This window comes from Lepidochelys olivacea, assembly GCF_965140295.1.
Source record: "Lepidochelys olivacea isolate rLepOli2 genome assembly, chromosome: 3".
In the NCBI taxonomy this organism is placed as follows: Eukaryota; Metazoa; Chordata; order Testudines; family Cheloniidae; genus Lepidochelys; species Lepidochelys olivacea.
This window is the reverse complement of record NC_140413.1, coordinates 196,219,087-196,241,284: the sequence shown is the minus strand read 5'-3', so window position 1 is coordinate 196,241,284 and position 22,198 is coordinate 196,219,087. Positions and strand designations below refer to the sequence as shown.

At 47.0% G+C, this 22,198-nt stretch overlaps 1 protein-coding gene across 3 annotated transcripts; it reads right to left on the bottom strand.

Annotated features, from left to right (window-relative positions):
* Positions 1-6,828: 6,828 nt before the first annotated feature.
* Positions 6,829-21,987, bottom strand: LOC311517427 (uncharacterized protein). 3 transcript variants are annotated; one of them, XM_084622274.1, is made up of 9 exons: positions 21,783-21,987; positions 17,729-17,829; positions 15,994-16,099; positions 14,836-14,980; positions 13,341-13,454; positions 12,569-12,713; positions 9,969-10,117; positions 9,031-9,170; positions 6,829-7,556 (listed from the first exon to the last, which is right to left on the bottom strand). In XM_084622274.1, the coding sequence occupies exons 3-9, from the start codon at positions 16,097-16,099 to the stop codon at positions 7,444-7,446; spliced, it is 912 nt and encodes a 303-aa protein (XP_084478400.1). In that variant the 5' UTR covers positions 17,729-17,829; positions 21,783-21,987; the 3' UTR covers positions 6,829-7,443. The 3 variants fall into 3 exon arrangements, 2 of the variants coding, with proteins under 2 accessions (XP_084478400.1, XP_084478401.1); XR_014710692.1 differs by lacking the exons at positions 12,569-12,713; positions 21,783-21,987 and having other exon boundaries at positions 17,729-17,900; XM_084622275.1 differs by lacking the exons at positions 13,341-13,454; positions 21,783-21,987 and having other exon boundaries at positions 17,729-17,900.
* Positions 21,988-22,198: the final 211 nt, after the last annotated feature.

Sequence of the window (22,198 nt, the reverse complement as noted above, 5' to 3'; positions counted from 1 at the left end):
CCATTTCTCTGCACCAAGGAAGTGAAAGACTGGAACCCAAATGGAAGTGAGCGGAGCGGTGCCTGGTGGCAGCAGGGGGGCTTTACACCCACACGGAATGAGCCCCCTCTACTCTATAGGCAAATCAAGAAGTAGGGTGAGCCAGCACAGAGCATGCACCTGCAGATGTGTAACTGTTGCCTGATCCTCCCACGTGCACAGGTGCAACAGCAGAGCACATGCCTTGACTTCCCTAGCATCCCCCCCCCCATTCACACTAGTGGGCGTGAAAGGCCCCATGTGCTCACTTCCTTGGGCACTGCCGCAGCATCTGAACTCAGGCTCCCCTGGTGTGCTACTAGCATTGTTCCTCTCTGACCCTCAGGCTCATCTCTTCCTTTTCTGACCCCACAGCAAAGGACACCCGAGTGACATGAAGGAGGTAAGCAGGATAGATGGATGCCCTTAGTCCACACTGGTGCCACCTTGTTTGCACTTTGCTTTCTTTCGCCGAGGAATCTGCAGCATGTAGTGGGCTTTTGTTTTACTCTTCTCCACTGCTAATTGTCTTATACATTTATGGTTCCTCCCTGTGGCAGTTTTCTTTCTTTGAGCCATTTTATTCACCCAATAACTATGTACCTAATCTGAAGCAGCTACAAACTGTTGCTTGAAATAAGACATGGCATGGGGTTTCCTCTTATAAACACTCAGTTATCCCTCAGACCCAAGTTTAATGAGTGCCCCTAGGCCGATGGTTCTCTCAGCAGCTCAGCCCTCCAGCTGAGCCACACACACTGTCCCCTGTGTACCAGGGTCTACAGTCCAAATTCTTATCACTGCCCTGGTACAGGGCCATAGCTCTAAAGCTTATCCCAGCCTTCTTCAATCACCCAGCTGGGGCCCCTCTCAGTACCCGCAGCAAGTGGTGTTTCAGCGGGCCTCTCTGGGCTCAGTCTTCAACCAGACCAAGGGGGCCTACCTCAGTACCCTCACTGGCATGGCCGGGTTCTATACTCAGTCCCGCTGGGCTTCAGCCTGCCTGCACTGATCTTCTGCTGGTCCTGCTGCTCTTCTCACCAGCCAGGCTCCTGGTCTTCAGCAGCCTTCATAGAATCATAGAGTATCAGGGTTGGAAGGGACCTCAGGAGGTCATCTAGTCCAACCCCCTGCTCAAAGCAGGACCAATCTCCAATTTTTGCCCCAGATCTCTAAGTGGCCCCCTCAAGGATTGAACTCACAACCCTGGGTTTAGCAGGCCAATGCTCAAACCACTGAGCTATCCTTCCCTAGGCTCCAGTCGTGCCTGCAGTGAGCACTCCACAGTGAGCTGTTCACAGTACTGTACTGCTCTTCAAGCCACCCAGTCTTCATTCCTCAAGCTTTACACAGCAACTAAGGTCCCTGCACTGCTGCTTATCTTATATAGGGCCTTCCTCGACCCTGATTGGTCTCTCCATCAGCCCCTCTGATTGGTTGTTCCTCTGCAGCCACTCTAGGTTGCCTGGAGGACTTCTCTCTGCTCTATTCTGGGGCAAGGTGACGCAGGACCACAAGGCCTCCAGCAGGGGGCCTCCAGACCTAGTCCACCCTGGCACACTAAGGGCTTGTCTACATTACAGGCAGCCAGCGGGGGTCAATTTATCGTGTCTAGACTAGACACGATAAATCGACCGCCAAGTGCTCTCTCGTTGACTCTGGTACTCCACCAGGGCGAGAGGCACAGGTAGAGTTGATGGGAGAGCGTCAGCCGTCGACTTACCACAGTGAAGACACCGTGGTAAGTAGATCTAAGTACGTCGACTTCAGCTACGTTATTCACGTAGCTGAAGTTGTGTAACAGATCGGTTTCCCTGCCACCCCCCCCCCCCCCCAGTGTAGACCAGGCCTAAGAAACTAGACACCTCTTCCTCAGGGAATTGTGTATCCTAAATGTGAGCCTAGTGCACTCATGGGTTTGAATGCAGTTTTTTTAGGTTCCTTTTGAATTAACATCTTTGAACTCCTGCTTCAAAGGCATATTTCTCCAAACCCAGAACTCGTTTAATTAGGCATTGTTCCAGTTCAGATTCACCATCTATAAACTATTACATTTGATGTTGCTCTGTGCCCCCCCAAAAAAAAACAAAAGCAGGAGGCAGTGTTAGTTTCTGATGCATAATACAATATCCACAGATAGCCCCTTCATTATGACTCTCCAGAACAGCAGCTGCAATATTGATGAACATTTGCTATACAGTACTGTCTCCCCTGGGTCCAGTTATTGCAGACGCTACCAGGCATGGCTAAGGGATGATTAGATCCAGCGCAGATGTTTATTATGGGCACCATTACCATACTATCTGATGTAGGCACTGACTTATTTTTCCCAGTGGCTACTCCACCTCGGCTCCGTCCCCTCCCCTACACACCTTTCTCTTGCTCCTCTGAGGCCCCCTGCTGGCTCCTCGCCACTCTCCCCCAAGCGCCTCCCGCCAGGCCCTGAGCACCTGATCGGCAGCCAGCTGCCCAACAGCTGTGGCTGGTGTGTGCTGAGCACCCCCTATTTTTTTCCCAGGCATGCTTGAGCCCCACAGCACCCACAGAATCGATGCCTATGCTATCTGAGCATTTCAAAGTCTTTACTGTATCTATCCTCAAACATCTCTGTAAGGTAGGGCGGTGCTATTATCTCCATTTCACAGATGGGGAACTGAGGCACAGAGAGGCTAAACGACTTACCCAATGTCACACAAGAAACTGGGAATTGAGCCTTGGTCTCCTAAGTCACACACTAGTGCTCTCACTACTAGACCATCCTTCCTCTCTACTCTACCACACAACTGTGGTGCTTTATTGAACTATAGGCTTGTGATAAAATCTGACCTGTACTTGGTTAGAACAGCACTGTATCTTTCTTTATGCCAAGGATATTACCCATGATAGTGAAGCGGCTGTAGCAGACAGCATGTGGGTTCTCGTGTTCTGTGGTACATACACTAGCCTCCAAGGAGGATTTAGTGAGGGAACGGAAGTGGTGGCATTTGGGTGGTATTAAACAAAAGGCAGCGGAAGCGACCAGACTAGGACAAGAAGTAATACGTAGGGGTCTTTTCCTGTGTCATGGGGACCTGGTAAGTCTGGTTTCAGTGCTTCGACTGTCAGCCAAATTATTACTTCTTCATAGTTTTTTGTAGTCAAGCAGTCTTCTTGGCTAGCCTTGTGATTGCACAAGGTTGTCATTTAGCTGCTGGATTAATCCTTCAAAGGATGCTCCGTCATTCCCATACACACAAACTCTATGCATAGAGTAGGTTATCCCCTCCATGTAGCAGTATCTGTTTAATACCTCCCTGTAGCTGGGTGACTACCCCGCTCCTGCCCTGAAGGGGTTAAAGCAGCCTGGGAGAGGGCTGTGAATGGGAAAAGCAGGCTGACTGGGAAAGCAGCCACATCTGTGGCCATCTTAATCAGGGTCCAGCTGGCCCTTACAAGAGGGCTGTGGGCCAGAAGTAAAGGGAGATACTCTTTCTAGAGAGAGAAGGACCTGGCTGCCTGGGAAGTTAAGAAGGGTACCTAGGATGGAGCAGTGCTAGAGAAGGGCTGGGAAGCTCCAGCCTAGCAAAACTGCAGGCCTAATTAAAGGCCTACAAAAGGTGCTGGGGCTGCAGAGGGGCAGCCCAGAGATAGGCAGAGGCAGCTGGTCCAACCCCCATTGCTGATGAGGAGTGGTTGTAGACTGCAGTCTGCCCCAGGGAATGGGGGCTAGATGGTGACTGGCAATAGCCACTGAGGTAAGGTGGGGATAGAGGGTTGGGGGTTCCCCTGGGTGGGGAGACCCTGATTGTGGGTTGTTTCTGGGGGGGGCAGAACCCAGATGTAGAGCAGGCACTGGGGTCTGGGAGGGACATGGGGGCCAGCACTGGGCAAGACACTGGACTGCAGAGGGTGCTCTGTGTTGAAAGAGCTGATTCCCTAGAGGACCAGCAGGAGGTGCCACGCTGGTGAGTCCTCGCCCCGCCACACTCACATTTCAAGTACTAGCCATTTTCTATCCCTACAGTGGGGAGGCTGGCTTGTTGTTGGAGGGAAGTCAGGCAGCACTAGTCGTCTGGGAGACCGGCGTATCCGTGTTTGTGTTATGTTCTCAAACACTTGCAAGATTTGCTATAGGCATGGCCACAGAAGTGTTGGTGTTGCAGTTGTTCCCTGACACCCCAGCACTCAGCATCCTGCTGTGGGCCATGTTAGCACAGACAAGGGGGATGACCCTTGCAGGCACCTGAGCTAAAATTTTCAAAAGCCCATAGGTGACAAGAGCCTAAGTCCCATTTTCTGCCCTCTGCAGCCAGAGGGGCTCTAGGCATGGTAGCAAACCAATAGCAGCTGCTAAAGCCACAACCTAGGGGCTGGTTCACTGTTTCACTCCACCTATGTAGTCACTTACTTCAGTGCTAAGGGGGTGTAAAATGCTTCCAGAGCCAAATGGTAACATTTGACACCCATTTGTCACTGGTGAAAGTGACAATAGTGAGTAAGGGCTCTGCAGGGAATTCCAACATGTTTGTACTTGGCTCTGGTACTGCTATAAATATAAGAAAACACACTTTCCATAGCCCTGCTTTGTATTCAGGGTGCACGGCCTACACTCTCTGCCCCACTGCAGGATTGCTGCTTGAGCCCCTACAGTTGGCAGACACCCATGGTAGATCAAGTTTTGCTAAAGAAGGTTGCTGGACTGTCCCATCTTGTGAGATCAGCATGTGCCAGGGCCCCCCTCACAGCTGCAGTCCTATTTAAATCATCTCCCAGCTCTAAGGATATATTGCTTTGACTGGAGCTGCACATAATTTTCCCCTCCGGGAACTACCAGAGTGGTGCTAAATAAAGCCAATTATATTAAGGGGGCTGCTCACAGACAGGCCTGCAAAGCATTCAGTGCTGTTACGGGCAGGAAAGTCTTCTGAATGCCTCCTGGCAGCTCATCTAGCGGGTCACAGAGCAGGAGTAAATCAGTCCCTTCAGTCTGACCCTGTTGATGGAATTGCATCTTTGGAACCTGCGCTATACCTAGCTAAACGAAAGGAAAGAACCAACATTTGATGCATGGCTGAGCCAGAAATGCTGGCTAATGACCTGTCCCATCTGGTATTCGCATATGTGGAAGTCTGAACTGTCTGATAGTTTCACTCCACTTCTGCTGTAGTTCCATCTATACCAACATGCTTTCATTAACGGTGACCTGCAACTGGGAGACAGCACTGGGCTTGGGCATTCTTTGGCTACTTTATGATGAAAAGAGAGAGAGCAGGAAATGTTTATATACAAAAAAATCTGTTGGCTTTTACAGTAGGAATTTAAATCTCAGCTAACTCATATGGAAGACTATTGTCATTGGGAGTCACCAGGCTGTGCTTTTCAAGACAGCAGGTTAGTGTCACCTTTAGATCTGCCCTGAGCAGTCCAGGAAGCAGACTGTGAGTTTATGGAACCTGCTTCCCTTCCCATGCTGCTATCCATTATATGTGCATAGTCTGTACAAGGGAATAAGGACTGAGATGATCTAGCCCAGTGTTATATATTCTATTTATCTGACTGCATAAAAATAAGATCTTCACCAGTAAGAGTTTCTCTGTCTACATCTTTGCCTAAGCATATTTGAAGGTGTTGCTCCTGCCTATAGGTTAAACCCACAAAAGCAAACACAACAGCTCTTGGTGCCAAAACATTACAGATTCTATGGCAACTGGCGAACTAGTACAATTATATGTTTCAGAGTAGCAGCTGTGTTAGTCTGTGTCCACAATGCCTGGTACTGCGGGGTGGCATAATTGTACTAAAAAGAAAAGGAGTACTTGCCACAAGTATTCCTTTTCTTTTTAGTACAATTATGCCACCCCCGCACTACCAGGCACTCACCAAATGGCACATAAGAGAAAATCTGGACTATTTTAGAATTAACTCCCTCGTAGTCATCATGAATCCAAGGCTCAGAGGGAATCTCAGTCAAACTCAGTCCCCTTTTTGGCAATCTCCATATCAAGGCCAAGGGACATGGGGTCTGAACTTCCCTTTTGCCCCAGAGGCAGTCCCTCCAGGTCAGGGTTGAGTGACACCTTGGCTGAGCAGAGTAGGGAAGTTGCAGGGCTGCTGTTGTCTGTGTTGTACTTGGTCTGGGCATTACCAGAGGACTTTAGCTACTAATGCTGCCAGTCTAATGCCCTCCAGCTAAATTCACTCCCGCATTTATAATACAAGAGAATGACTTTCAGCCTTTGCTAGCCTCCGGCTCAGTTAACCTGTGGTCAGTCCAGCTCATAGCCCAGGATGGTTTTTGTGTTTTGAGGTTAACACATAGTCCGTTGTTGTGCTTTTTGACCTACTGCATGGTGTGCTATTTGTACCCTTTTACTCTCAATCTGCCTTCATTATCTTCTTAGATACCAGTTTGGCCTTTGATTATAATAGGTAGTTTTCTTGTACAAAAGAAAAACCAAGGTCCCCATCCTGGAAACGCTACTTAGACTGAGCTTTGTGGGCAGGGATCACCTTTGTTTTCTGTGTTTTTAGAGCACCGAGCAGGATGGGGTCCTGGTTCATGACTGACGGTGTTAGATGTTACTGCAACACAAGTCCTAAACAACAACAACTTAGGCACAGGAGGTCAAAGGGACTCCTTAGCAGTATCAAGTTACTCGCATGCCTGTGGCCCTAATCCAGTAACAAGGTGGCATCTTGCAAGCACAGAGCGCTCCATTGACTTCAGGGGACTCCACACAGATATAGGGATCGTCTATCCATGCAGTGCTTTTTGGAAGCTCAGTGCCTTAGTGTTTATAGGGTCAGGGAATAAACATTTAATAGCAGGTGTTTGTATAAATGGTTTATTAGCAGAAAATATAGATGTCATGTCATTAGTTGCTTTAGTGTTTTAAAAAATGTGAAGGAATGGAAACAAGAAGTGCATCACAAATTTCATCCATTGTTCTAGTAAACAACATCACATATTCTAGTATTTCAGTCACCATGGAGGGACTGCTTATTTACAGCCATTTAAAAAAAAAACAGGAAAAGATAACGTCTGTGCAAAAGTGTAAGTGTGGCAACTGTGTTCACGGGTCTGCCTCAGGCTGGACATACCTAAGTGCTACTGTCCATTTATCCAGAAGTGCATTAGGCTTTATCAGAGGGACCTGTTCGTCTGCTCCTCTGGTATAAACTTAAAAGACCATTTTTAAAAAAAAAACACATAGTGGTCAAATTAAAGATGGTAGGGTAAGTGTAACCGATCAGAGTGGAAGGAGAGGGAGACCCTGAATGCTTATACAAAATCATCGTAACCTCCTTATTGTCCTTTTTGTGGTGTTCTCTGTTCTGCATTTCAGAGATTTTTCAAAGCACCAAGGCCGTGGGTGTTGGGTACATGATTCCCATTCATGGCTGTGAAAATCTTCCCCCTTAAGGTCTTCACTTTGGAAATGTACTTCACAGTGTCATGGCTGGAGAATCTGACAGGACTAGAGGCCTTCTACAGAGTCTCCATATGACTATTCCCAGCTGAACAACAAAGGTAACACAAGCCACTCCCAGCAACACAACTATAAAAGAAACAGAGCACCCTTTATTATGTGTGAGAGAGCAAATAAATTATGTCTTTTTACAAGAGTGGGGGTAACTGGGAGAAGGGCTACAACAACAGCAAAGGAGGAGAACTCCAAACAGGACCCAATATCTCCCTTGAAGTATTTAAACCTTGTCTTCACACTTACTGTGAGCAAACCCTAGAGCCTGCCCCTCAGCCAGAATAAGGTCTTATCACCACCTAGAAGTTGTGCTGGTTTAACTAAAACCAGTGTGTATGTGTGTGTATGTATGTATGTGTGGGTGTATGTGTATGTGTGTATATATATATATATACCAGAAAAACCCTCTTAGTTTAGACGCAGTACTATCTGTATAAAATGGCTTAAAGCAGCATAGGCCTTGTCTCCACTAGAGAGGGTTTGCCTGTACAGGTATACTGGCAAACTTTCCTAGTAGAAGCACAGCTTAGATCAGCAGAAGAGTTCTTTTGCCAGCATACGTTATACCAGTTTCCTGAATGAAATAAGTTAAAAACACGGTTTTTGCCGGTATAGCTGTGCCTACGCTGGGCCTTCTGCCAACACAGCGATGTAGGCTAGGGGGCGATTTCTTCACATTCCTATCTGACAGCTTGCAAAACTGGTACCCAAGCTAGCGTTTAGGCCGGTTTCCCAAACTAGCATAAGCTCTGTTGGCGGAAGCGCATTTATACCACTAAAAAGGCATCAACACTACAGTAGAGCTTTTACCAACAGAGCTATATGGGGTATGGGAAGAATACCCTTAACTGACAGAATGACACCAGTAAAGCTCTAAGTATAGACCCAGCCTGAGTGGAACGGGAGAGTGTGCAAGCTGGGGCTCTGAGGAAATCGGAAGCAACCCTCCCCCAGGCCACAGAGTGGCAGCAGAGCTGCTTTCTGGCTGTTGCTGCTACCGCATCCTCTGTGGCGGACGTGCTACCTCCAGCTCGGTGAGTTGCGTAGCTGAGCTCTGCCAGACTTGCCCCTGCCCCCGCCGCCCCGTGGCTCTCCCCACCCCCAAACCCTCCTCAGCAGCAGAGTGGAGGGAGCTCCTGTGGCGCTCCGGGGGCACAGACGTCTTGGGGCAGCTCTCCAAGTCCTATCCCACTTGCATCGTGGGAACACATCCGTTCAGCGTCCCGCAGGTGGTGATGGAGAGTGGGAGGGGATGGAATCTGCCCCACTAACAAATGAACTGGAGTGATATTAAGGGTATGCTTTCCACCCCGAGCACAGCAGGCCCTAGGGCAATCACGGCAGTTTAAGGGTCTTGCCTCGCTCTACTCTCACTCTGCAAAATTAAAGACGTCTCATAAATCCCTAGTTGGTTTTTAAAGGTCCCCTTTAGCAGGAAGGACCTTCTCCCTGCCCACAAAGACGTGGGGGGAATGACCTGCTGGAAACATTCAGAAGAGAGCGGTGGCCTCTTCTAGATAAAATGAGCTTAAACATTACAAGGACCCACCTGTAAAAACACTGTTGTCAGTTGGAGATGAAGGGGAGTAGTTCTTCCACACAATGCCAGTCAGTGCTACAATGACCACGGGGTAGACAGTGAGATTATACCGCACATACTTGTCAAGCACAAAGTTTTCCAGAGAAAACCTAGGAGGAAATAAAGGTGGCAAAAAAATGAACATCCTGTCAGTGGATTTTCCCCCACCCCCAGACAACTTCTTTAGGGAGCAGGTGGGAACACGCATGGAGTTTGCCAAGGCTGGATTAGACTATCTCTGTCACTTCTCAGAGCCTGAGAAGAGCTCCAGTATGGAGCATGTCAAAAAAGGTGGGGGTTCCATGGAAACTAATAAAAACAAATAAAATTCATTTTTGTCCACTTTTTTTCATGGAAAGTTTCTATTTTTAGGTAGAAATTCCAATACTGAAAAATTTTGGCTGAAAACCAAAATGTTTTGTTTCTGAAATGCTGCCGCGGTGCCTCCTGGGAGTTGTAGTTTGGGTGACTCAAGCTCTCATTTTCCTATATAGGCTGGGCTCCCTGGTCAGACTACATCTCCAATGAAGCACTGTGGCCGCATTTCCAAATAAAAATATCTAGCCCAAACCCTGATATATTTCTGTTTATTGGATTTATGGTTTTTTGACCCTTTTTGCAGAAAATTTTGTTTTGTTGAAAAACTCAATTTTCTGTTGAAAAACAATTTTGATGGTAAATTTTCAACTCGCCCCACTCTAGTACCTTGAGCAGAATTACCATTCTCCACTTGTGTTCAGTCACTGAAGAAGCTGATAAGGCCCCTTCTCCTACATGGTCCAGCAAATATCTAATCATAGTGTCTGAGAGTGATTCTGATGCTACTCACTATGAGTCAAGAAGTGAGCAGGATCCAGATGGCCGGAGATTTTTTTAGGGACAAACGGGAGCCTATCAGTGTCACCTACCATATTACCAGTTCAAAGGTAAGGATGGCCAGAGAGGTTGCAGTTGCAATCTTATTAGATACGTTCCCACTGAAGATCAGCACCACGGCAAAATTCAGCAGAGCGGCAATTGTGGTCCATGTCGCGTACAGTGCAATCCCATTTTGCACCTGTCATGTAGAATAATGATACACTGAGGGATGATGAGAAATAAACATTCTGTATACCTCCACACCTGCCACCCCTCCATGCCCCAATGGGTGGTTAAACTGGCACTGGTATGGCACATTGGGGTAGGTGCAGGATGCAGGAAGCCCCACTTAATAGGTACACTCCTAGCTTCACAGTGGCTCCATCAGCATTATTGCAGAGAGGGGTTTATGGGAAGAAGTAAGGCGGGTGGCTTCACACCTATGCAGATCTTCAGCCATACCCCTCCAGGGAGGGGATGTAATGCCCAGTGGCCAAGGCAGGTGAAGGGGCAGTCCAAAGCAGTAGGCAAGTGTGCACAGTGGTTGGGTAGCCAGCAGGTCAATCCATATCAGAGACTGTCCAGGTCAACAGTCAGAGTTCTACAGGGATCAGCCAGAAGCTCCAATGGAAGGGGCCAGGTCAGTGGGGGCAAGGCGGTAAGGTAGGGACAGGCAAGGCGGTCTCAGCAGCAGGTAACAGGGTGTTGCTCAGACAGCTTCCTCTTCCTGTTGGGGCCTTTATATAGTCCGAGTACCCATGGAGACTGCTGCCTGTCCAGCTACTTAGGCCATGGTGTGGCCATGGCTGCTGCGGGTCTGTAGGCCTTCAGCTCCAAAGCTATTGGTCAGGGGCTGCAGCTAAGGATGCTGCCTCAGGACTTTGTGGACCTGGGTTCAGTACTGGGCCCTGATATGGTAGTGCGCCAGCTTCAGGATTGGTTGTATAGAGGCTGCACTACCCCTCCACAGCCTGGGTTGATGGAGTCCATCCCTTACTAATAGGTGCAGTTCTCCACCCTCACCCTTCATTGTGCCTGGGTTTGTAAATTCAGGCTTGTTCCATGGGGTGAGATTTGGGCCATAAAGAGCACTACGTAATTCCTAATGCACCTTTTGTAAACACTGAGCCAAATGGATTCATCGTCTTGAGTGTCGGTGTGATGCCGATAGTTCCACATGCTGAACTCAGAGTTGACTCGCTGTCTGTGCCTGTATATGGATCACGTGTCCTGGAATCTGACTATAACAAGTGGTGGGGAGACAGGCTGGGGCAGGAACGTGTATCTGGGGTAGGTCAGGACTGTGATCTGAAGAGCCTCATCTTTACAGACTGCCTGCTGCTGAGAAATCCTCCCTGGTCTCAGACTTGCATTCTCACCCAACCCACTTTTCCACTGCATGTTCCCGGTTAGGAATCAAGCAATCAGAGGGGAGGGTCAGGGAGGACATTTCAGTCAGGGGAGGGGTTACAGTAGACCAGACAGCTAGGGGGTGTAGGGTTTCTCGGTGGTGGGGGATACGGGGAGGAGGGTAAGGAGGGGAGGTAGCAGGTATGAAGCTCTTTTCTGCTGTGGGGAGATGGAGGGAGGGAGGATCACATGTGGCTGAAGATATTCAACATCATTGCCTCTGTGCAATGTACTGAGCACAAACAGCCAATGTTCTAAACCAGTGGTTCTCCAACTTTTATTTTTTGCAGACCACTTGAAAATTGCTGAGGGTCTCGGCGGACCACTTAATGCTCTTTCCGAATGGTGTTTGTACCATTAGCTAACTATTGTAAAGCACTTTGGATAAAAGTGCTTTATAAAAAAAAGTTATAATAATTAATGTTTTTTTGTTCTACAAATAAAAGCACACAACACCTATATTAATATCAGTAGTCTTACCTTTCTAATGCAATGGATGTGCGCTCTCTCCCCCGCCACGGCAGCCCCCGAGTTGGGGCTGGGAAGGAGGGGGGTCTCTCCCTCTATCCCCCACCGCAGCAGCCCCCAAGCTGGGGCTGGGACGGAGGGGGGGGTCTCTCCTCCACCACAGCAGCTGCAGAGCTGAGGCTGGGAAGTGAGGGGGGGGGTCTCTCCCCAGCAACCGCAGACCTGGACCTGGCGAAAGTCGCCTCTTGCTCTCGCCGTCGTAGCCCTGCGTGTCCCAAATTCGCCCCCTCCCTTCTTCTCACCCCACCTTAGAGGGAACTATCTACGGACCACCTGAATGGAGCTCGCGGACCACTGGTGGTCCACGGACCACTGTTTGAGAATCTTTGTTCTAAAGATTGGGGGATCAATCCCTTTCATCCAGAGCGTGGAACAAAAGGAAAAGGCAGAAGAAAAGTTTCCACTCCAGCTATACATTCTTAATAATGGTCTAATGGATTAAGGACTATCTGGGGGCAATCTGGACTGTCAGTCTATACGTGAAGCATCGTGAAACAGATGAGGGGCTTATCTTCCTCCTGTTGACTCCTATGCTGTCAACAGATGAGGAACTGAGATACAAGGGAAGCCTGAAGATATGTGCAAGGGGTGTGAGTTAACACTGGGGTAGGAATCATAACGATATTGTGCATCTGAACTTCGCCACCTTTAACCCTGCATGAACGTGGTTGTATAGCTTTCCTATAAATAACAGTGCTCACACACAGCATACCAGAATTCGGATGAGCCACAGATCTGCTTTGTGAGACTTTAGGAACCAAACGGCATGGATATGCAAGGATCGGTGTGAAATGAAGAGACCAACGTAACAGGTAAAAGGGAGGACTGCCAGGAGAACCAGGGCTGAAATGAGATACCTCGGGGGAAAACACATGTGATACAGTATTTTAGCTAAATTGTATTACATATCAGCGCAATGGATCCCTCACCTTATAGCCTTACTCTTGGACTCATAATGACCCTTAACAGAGCTAATCATTACGTGTAGCCTTTACTTAACCTATAGCTGTTTTACTTTGTTATACAATTCATGCTCGTATTTAGCAACTGCATTCCTCTGACAGCCAATGACAATATGACTGCAGTGCTGCGCCCGTGAAATGACTATGATAATAAAAATAACCAAAAGCCACAAAATTAACTGGCTTAATGAAGAGTGGTACAAGATGACTGATCCTAGCTTCCTGCTTATATTGACAGTATGCAGGAATGGCAAGTTGGAAGAGATTTTAGATTTAGATATCACAGATCCAACTCATGGGCCAAAAGCAAACATTACACAAAACAAACATGATATAAAGGCTTCCTTTTGCCTAGTCCAAGTGTATTAAGACATAAAGCCTGGTTCCCTGGCCTAGGCAGTTTTACACCAATGTGACTCAGTTTACTTCGCAGGGGTCACACAGGGGTGAAAATGGTGTAATGCAGCAGTGAATCAGGCCCAAGGAGCGGATTGCAAAAATCCTCTCTTCACAGTCACTTACTCTCGGTCCCACAGAAACAGCCATCCAACATTAATGGCGTTGTTCAGTATCCACACCAGATAGAACGATATTGGCAGTAAATCTGGCTCTGTGTAGACCCATCCAAGTTCATTCCTGCCAATGAAAAGCAGGCATCTGGAGAAAGCAGTACTGACTATCAGGAAGATCAAGCATTGCAGGTCTGATTCTCCTCCCACTTATAGTGGATTGGCACTGGCTGAAGCCCATTGACGTGAAGGAAGTACTTTCTGTTTTACACTGGTGTCAGTGAGATCTGGCCTCGTGGCTTTACAAAGCATGCTTTCCATTTAATTCATTCATAATATCCCATGATATGTCACTGTGTGCTATGCACACCAACTACATTGAGATTATGCAATATATACTAGTGTTTGTGTGGTTAACCTCAGTGTCCTAGACTCATTTAGTGTTCAGGCCTACTGCATCCTTGGCCTCTCCACTGAGACTGGGAAAACCCTGTGCAGAGGTTGGTGTCAGTAATGGCAACATGTTGTGAGCTGCATACCTGTCTAGCTAGGGTTGAGCACACCAGCTCATTTCACATATGTCGTTGCATTGCTACCCCTAACGTTTTTGGCTCCCAGCACAGTCTGGAACTGCAGAGCTGAGCGATTCATTCTCATTTACAGTATGGCCCTATTCTACCACTGTCAGCAGAAAGGGGCTGCCATGAGAATCAGGCCAATCAAGTTTTGTTACATGATTTCCCCACAGATCTTTGCTAGTCCATTTAGCCTGGCTATTTCTTGCCCACTCAAAAAGCTCCCCAGGGGCCAGTGTATATAGTAAACGCAGATCTCAGTGTCTGCAGACTCTTATACCGTGAGTGTTGTGGAAACGACACTGTGGCTCTTCTCCACCACTTCCTACATCAGTGTAACACCACTGATTTCAATGGATTTGCTCCTGATTTACACCGCCATGAGAATCAGGCTCTGTGTGTTCTGGTAAAGCAGCATCACAGTGTATCATTTCCCAGCACTCCAGTTGAGTAATATGGTGCACTGGTGCCAATCTCTGACCATGGTAATCCTGCTGCCCCCTTAGTGGGAAAGGCAGTGGTACTAAAATAGCTGTGTATCACGGAGACAGTTAGGGGCAAGGGATCATCACAGATGGATCACCCCATCTTCATTCAAATCCTACCTCTGACCTCACTCTTTCCACCATGCCCACAAGCAACAAGTCAAGGCTAATACTGAGACATACATAAAAACAATCGTAGCCAGTCCCTCCCCTGGACTGCCCAGTGTCTCCTAGGTGTCCATCTTGTCTAGGTTGCAAGCACTTTGGGGCAGGTCCTGTCTGTATCTTATGCCTTGCACAGGGCCATGCACATACAAATAATAAATATTCACATGGGACCAGAAAACAGAAGGCAAAAAACTGACAAAGATCCTCAACTCAGGGTCAGCTCAGCTATGGTAGTATGTGACGGAGACTCCTGCATTCAAATTCTATGGAGAAAAAATACCTTCTGCAGATTCCTGACAGTGCATAACCCAGCCACGCAAACTGCCAGGCATAGATGACATTCCAGATGAGGAAGGCCCAGCCAGCTGGTGTGAAGTCGGTGTTGTACTTGTTTGAGATGTTTCCAACAGTATTTAGGAATACACCTGGAGCAATGAAGGTTATTGCAGGAAAACATGTTACTGCACACAAGTAATGGAAAGAGCCCACAATTCTCCACGCCCTCTCTCAGGCTTTACTCATTGCATCAGCATACATCTGTGAGAGCTGATTGGACTCTCTTGTCAAAATGATTCCTGTGTTGTAATGGGGTTGTCTTTGCAGAATCACTGAATATGTGATGATCCTCGCTTATGAAGGCCAGGTGTGACTTCGAGCAAGTTATATAAAGAGAACAGAATTACAGCTACACAGAACCAGAAAAGCCAGTCAGGCTTGAAAGACAAAGCTGGGAGTGAGCCGCGATATGCAGAGCTGACAAACTCTGTTGGAGTTGGGAATTGGCAGCACTGATCTTTATAAACAGGCAGCAGTAACAGAAGAAGCTCATCCTTTCTTGCTGCCAAGTCACTGCATCCAGGTGCTGTATAGCCCTCACTTCTGGGAGGGTGAGAGGGGGCTTTCCTTGTACACCGCTCACATAGAGCCTGACCCAAAGCCCCCTGAAGTCAAAGGAAACTAAACCAGGCGGAACTGCCCCCAGCAGTGGGAAGAAATCAGAGGCTGTTCCCTCCCTATTCCTCTGGGGAGCTCATAGCATCCCAAAGGGGACAGGGAGGAGGCAGGGTATGTCACCACCCCCTACACACCAGCCAGTGTAGTTGACAGGATGGAGGGATGGGAGGTTGTACCCTATAGCCCATCAAGGGGCCTAGTAGTAGGGAGTATGCTGACTCTTTGAACCTGGGAAATGCCCCCCAGTATGCTCTGGGGGAAAGGCAGCTCTAGGGCCATCTCTTACTATGGGGAAAAGACTGGGAAACAGCAGAGGGTAAAACGGTGACAGAGTGGGACAGGCAAAGCATGAGAATCTCTACCATTAGGTGCCTGACTAATAAAACTACTGAATTGGAGGAGCTCAGGATTCAAAACGCAAGCAGTCATGTGTTCTGGGAGCGAGAGGCACCTAGTCAAATCAGAAACATCTGCTAGTGTTTACCTTTGAATGCCCCTGAACCGGCTCCAGCATTGAGCCCCACCATGGCTGTGTAAGTGGCCAGTGCCAGAAGCATTACGAAAATCTTCAGTTTGTTGTGTGTAAACATCTGTCGGACAGAAAAGGAAAATCAGAACAGAAGGAAGCCAAGCAGAGTTTAATCCCCTCATTCTTAGATTGTTGAAGGCGGCCCAGCCTCCTGCGGGGCTGGTGTAACATCGTCCAAAAATGGGCTATACATGCTTGTAGATGGCGAAGTAAGTGGCTGTAACTCGCAGCAATTCCGTGGGTATGGAAGACAAATGTAACGTATCCCAGGTTGCTATTCAGGGGGAGGGTGGGCACAAGTACTCCCATTACGTCAGTGGGACTTCTCAGAGTGAAGGACTGGACACCAAGTGAATGAAGAAACAGAGCAGGAGACGTAGTAAGGGCAGCACATTCAGCAGACTAAAAAATTCAAATGGACCATCCGAGTGTGGTCAGAGCACCAGCATCCTTGACAGCATGGACCCATTTACTTAGAGGAGCAATAGAGGAAGGACATTACAGATTAGAAATGCCCAGGGACATATTGTGAGTGTGTTTATGGACGAAACAACTAGCAAACATCTGCAAATCTGTCTTCTTTACATCACAATCACATTTATACTGGATCAGGCAAACCTGCCATTTTCCCTGCTTTTTTCTAGGTTTTTACACTACTTCAGTCTTCTACTCCGGCTTCACACCAGTTCCTTCAGTGTAGCTTTTTCATGTTCATCTACTGACTTTAAAATCTGTAAGTCTATGAATCTTTAATCCTACAAAGTAATCTTTTATTTTCACCATGGTATTACCTCTCCATCTATTGGCTAGAAATAAGATTTAAACTGCTTTAACAGCTCCTGGGTATTTTATAGATTTTAAAACCTATACATCAATTTTTAAAGGAGGCATTTGAAAATATAACTGACGTTTTCTCAAATAATATCTTTTAGGCAAGTATTTTGACATCTAGGGAAAATGTTATGGCATCTATCAAAGTAAACTTCCATACTTCGGGCATATGATTTTTTTTATTCGAGTTTTCTGCATCAAATAAATGGCAGCACAGCAATTCCTTCTATACTGGATAGAAATAAAAAGTGAACGGTTCTGAGTTGATAAGGGTTAAATTAGTGAATTCCAGGTCACACATGAATGGATAATTTTAGAGTCCTGTCCTTTGTTCCTGGATTTAACTACACCCAAATGCACCATCGGGAAGTGGGAGGGGAAACTTGCTTTTTCTCTGTTCGGTCCAAGTGAGTTTTTTTCTTATGTGTTTCTTTTGGATTGTTTTATTGTCAATTTATTTCAATTAAAATCCTAGATTTCAAATGTAGGGGAGATCATTTAAATAAAAGACGAAGATTCTGATCTGGATAATACCAGCATAAATCTGTTATTGAGATTCCCTCAACTTTACTGAAGATATTCTGGATTTACAATAGTGTAACCGAGACCAAAATCCAGCATGAGCTCTCTTTATTAGCATATTTGGAATAGGCCTTTGATTAGAGAGTACTGGGGAAATAAGTATTTGCTTGTGGAAATCTGGGAGGGAAAATATTTATGCCTTAATGACATTTTCACAGGTCACCTTTCTCCTACTGCCTCCCTTTGATTCACTGTTGACAATAAAGGTTTTCATTATTTTCCTAGCTGCAATTATAGGTCATTCATGTTGTTTAGAAGATTTAGAAATATTACTCACAGTGTTCCTCCCAATGCTGATTTCTGGGACGTCTTTCAGCTGTGCTTCTGCTACTTTCCAAGCTGGAGTCTCACTCTGCCTCTAGGAATTGTGCCTTCAGGCTTATGTACAGAAGGATTTATACAAAGTTAGGAAGATCAACAGCATGTCCTCCTTAGAAAGCTAGTGGTTATTGAATGGACTCTTTGTTTTGCACATTCTTTATTGTAGCCTCTGATTGGCTGAAGCATCTTGAAAGCAAAGCTTATACAACAGAACTGTGGTTACTTAACTCAGACCTGTTATATCACCCAGAGTCCTGCTGCCCATCTCGAAACTTGCTGATAGGGAAAATGACTAGTAAAGCGCATATTTGTAGACTTCCTCTTATTTAATATTTTGCTGTCCCTATGATATATGAATCTAACGCTCTGTAATTCAGTGGAAAAAAGACACTAACACACTATTATAACTAAAGAGGATGATACCGTATGTCAGACAGCTCCATGTGTTATGTAAAGTGGAGGGGTTACTCCAAAACAGCATAGATCCCAGCACCATTTTAAAAACAGCTGCTTCTTTTTTTAATTTAACCAAAAAATCTGGCTTTTAACTATCACATTCATCTTCGCTGTCACCCCTGCATTTCTGTTGCTATAAAAGTACTGTATGGAACATAGTGTTCCTGCTGGAAAAAGAGATGGCTTGCCAGATCCCTCCCTTTTTCAAGCAGGAACCATTGAGAGTGGTTTTTGTTTTATGGACTTATTAGCCAAAAAGAATAAAACTAGGGCATTTAAATAGACTTTCTGAGTGACTCCCTGCAGGCTAAACTGTACTGTTGCAGCACAGAAGATGGTTAAGGAGTGTTGCTGAGTAGAGCTGGTCGAAGATTTTCAAACAAAATGCTTTTTATCGGAAAATGTCGATATTTTCCAACAGAAACTGTTCGTGAGAACCCAAACTGGCCACCTTCGAACATTTTTGAAAAACATTTTTGAAAAAGCCAAAAGCCTAGAAATTGTCAAAATGTCCCGTTTTGACAGTTTACAAAGGAAAAGTTTCATTTTTCAATTCAAAACAACTTTTCATTTTGAAATTTTAATCAATTTAGACCCCAAAAAGTTTTAAAAGATTTTAAAATGTAAAAATCTAAATGAAACATTTCAAAATGATCCAAATAACACATTTGTATTGACCCAAATGGATTTTTTTTCAGATTATTGGTTTGTGAACATTTTTCAAGATTTTGACTTTTCATCCTGTTTCGAAGGGGGGGGGGCAGAATTGAAATCTTGAACTCTCTCATGGGACAAGGAAACCATTTGCCACCCATCTCTAGTGCCGAGCCTCACCAGGCCAGCGTTAGTGTCCCTGATGGAATGCTTCCCACAACTCCCAGCTGTGAAGAGGCTGCACACCTGCCACTGCATCCCATATGGGAAGCAACTTACGACACCCTGTGTGACCAGCCAGCTTCGCTGTTGGGTGTGTAAGGGGGTGGAGGCATGGCCTTGCCTCCTGTCTCCTCCCTGCCCTCCTTTGGGGTTTCCTGTGAGCTGAGAGGAATATGTCCCTCTGAGAGGAGGGACTGGATTCAGCGTAGTCCTTGTACAAGCCACCAGGGCAGAATTCCTTGTGCGCTCCCCCATACTGTCCACCCAACTAAGAGCCAGCCAGATTTGGTCCTGATTAAATACTACAGACCTAATTCTAGCATCCTTTCTCATGGTGAGTCAGGGTGGCAGAATCAGACCCTATATGATTCGGAGAACTCCCATGGAGCTCATCAATTCTATAGGAGAAAAAAGCATTAAGGAAATAAAGATCTGGGAAAATTCAGAGAAACAGCTGGATTTTGGTGCGACTCAGAGTAATTAGAATGAGAAAACAATCAGACAATCCGAATACTTAGCACTGGGAAAGCTCTTGACTTCTTCAACCCCAACATACAAATACTTCTTCTTACCCACTAGGTTTAAGCATGATTTGTTAGTGCAGGACATATCAGTGAAGGAGAGTTGGCATCCTCCAGGTCATTTGCTTATAATCTCTGTGGATCTTATATTCTCTCAATAATACAGTGTGAAACTAACCAGATCCAGTAAAATCCACTGATTATTTGTGGCTAGGTGCTGCTTTCCCCTTATGCATTGGGGAAGGTGTGGTGTCTTCTTTCCCATGCACAGCCTGTGTAAGGGTCAGGCAGAATGGCAGTGCCCAATGCTTTCGGAAGGGCAGGGAGAGCTGCTTCAGGGTGCCCGCAGTTCTCTAAAGGAAACAGGCAGGAGGTTGAGGGACATGGCTCCACCCTTCCCACAACTGGCCAGCGGAGTTAATTGGCAGGGAGGGCAGGCAGCAAGCTATACCCACAAAGGGTGCAGTAGCAGGCATGTAGGCTCAGGAGTCTCCAGAGGAGGCATGGCTCTGTGCTGGCTCATATCTTATCCTTAACTGCAGGAACTAGAGACCACAATGACTTTGGTGACACCTGTCATACCCAGAACATTGGCAAAATGCACCTCCCGAGCTGTGGCACGATACAACATTCTCTGGTGACATCGGTGCGACTCTCGGACAGCACAGGAGCATGATGCAGCCCCACAGAAGCTGGAGTGCAAGGTAAGAGGTACATCCGGATTTCTGTTCAGCCATCACTCCCATATACACTGGGACCAGCAGTAACAACTCGTCAGGCTCTATGTGCCAAGCTAGCCTGAGCGCCCCACTGCCCTGAAATTAATCTCTTGATGCCCGAAGTCTGATTCTTCTGACCTGAATTCCAGCGTTGGCAATACCACATGCAAGCACTGCCATGGAGTTCAATTTGCAACCTACACGGGGAGGAACTGGAGAGCTTTATAGCTAGAGATCTCCCGGGAAAGAGTTTGCACTGGTGGCTGACTCCACCCTTCCCCAGTATAAATATGCTCAGTTGCCGCTGTACATAATATGCTAAAAATACGCTTCTTGGGGAGGGATTTTGTTTTCAGTGACTTTATAGAAGCCACAAATGCTACCAATGACAGCTCACTCCAGCCAGACACCGACTGTGAGCGTGAGGAGGATTTTTTCTCTCTAGGAAGGAGATGAGAGTACCCTATTTGGTTCTATGTCTTTGCATTTATTTATATATACATATTTGTTTGGTTATACATCTGGAGCACTGTATAATTTAAACGCACCTGGTCCCAATTAGCCAGCTATCCACCACTCCAGCCAAACCAAACCAAACCAAACGGACAAAGAAAACAGAATAAAAAAAGGACATGGGGCTGAAAAAGGAAGAGAGAGAGAGAGCTGATGCGAAAATCAGGTCCATGCGCCAAGTCCTGAATGCAGACACTGTGGGAGGGGACTTTGGCAGACATACTACAGAAGGGGTGCCAGGGACAGGATCCCTTAACTGAGCAGGCACTGTCCCTGCCTTGCCCCAGCTTATACCTCAGGACAACTTGACCAATTGCAACAGCCTGAAGGACTTTGTGGAGAGGCAATTTGGTACCTTAGGACTTGATCATTGAGGACTATAAGCAAAGCCTTGAACTAAATTCATTTGTGGCCTAATGTAGCGGTTCTCAAACTTTAGCAACCCGAGGACCCCCATTTTGATTGAAAATTTTTCGCGGACCCCAAGCCCCCCGCTCAGCCCCAGACCCCAGCCCCACGCCACCCTTCTCCCAAGGCCCCACCCCCATCCCACTTCTTCCCACCCTCTCTTCACACCTGTCTCTCCTCTTCCCCGCCTCTTTCCACCCCGTCCCCCAAGCGTGCTCCACTCCCACTCTTCTCCCTCCCTCCCAGCGCCTCCTGAACACCGCTGAACAGCTGTTCCCTGGTGTGCAGGAGGCACTGGGAGGGAGGGGGAGGAGTTGAGGGTGGGAGGGGGAGCAGTTGATCAGAGCGGCCTGCGGACCCCATGAAGTACCCTCATGGACCCCCGGGGGTCTGAGGACTCCAGTTTGAGAAACCCTGGCCTAATGGATACCCCTGCTGAGTGACCTTGAGCAAGTTACTTCCCCGCTCTGTGTCTTGGTTTCTCCAACTATAAAATGGAGATAATAATAATACTGACCTGCTTTTGTAAAGTGCTTTGATGAAAAGAGCTGTATTACTGTTGCCAGTGCAAATCACTGAGGGTAGGGATTGGTGACTGTCTCCTTCCTACGAAGGGTAGCTGCTCTCTGCAACTGGTGAAGCTTCCCGGCGAAAATCAAGTATAAACTCCAAGTAGGCATGAAGGACAATGACGTGATAGCCATATGAATGACAGGGGCGAGATCTGCATTAGGAAGCAAAAGACAGAGAAGTCTAAGATTGCTGTGGCCTTGGTGACTGTAGTGGGGCAGTTACCCCACTCCTGGGGGAAAGGTAGGCTGATTGAGGAGGTGGCCACAGCTGGCCCGGATATAAGGGCTAAGGGAGGAGCTGGGTCAGTCTCACTCCAGCCTTGGAGTGGGAAAGGCCTAGCTGCCTGGGAGCATAGGGTAC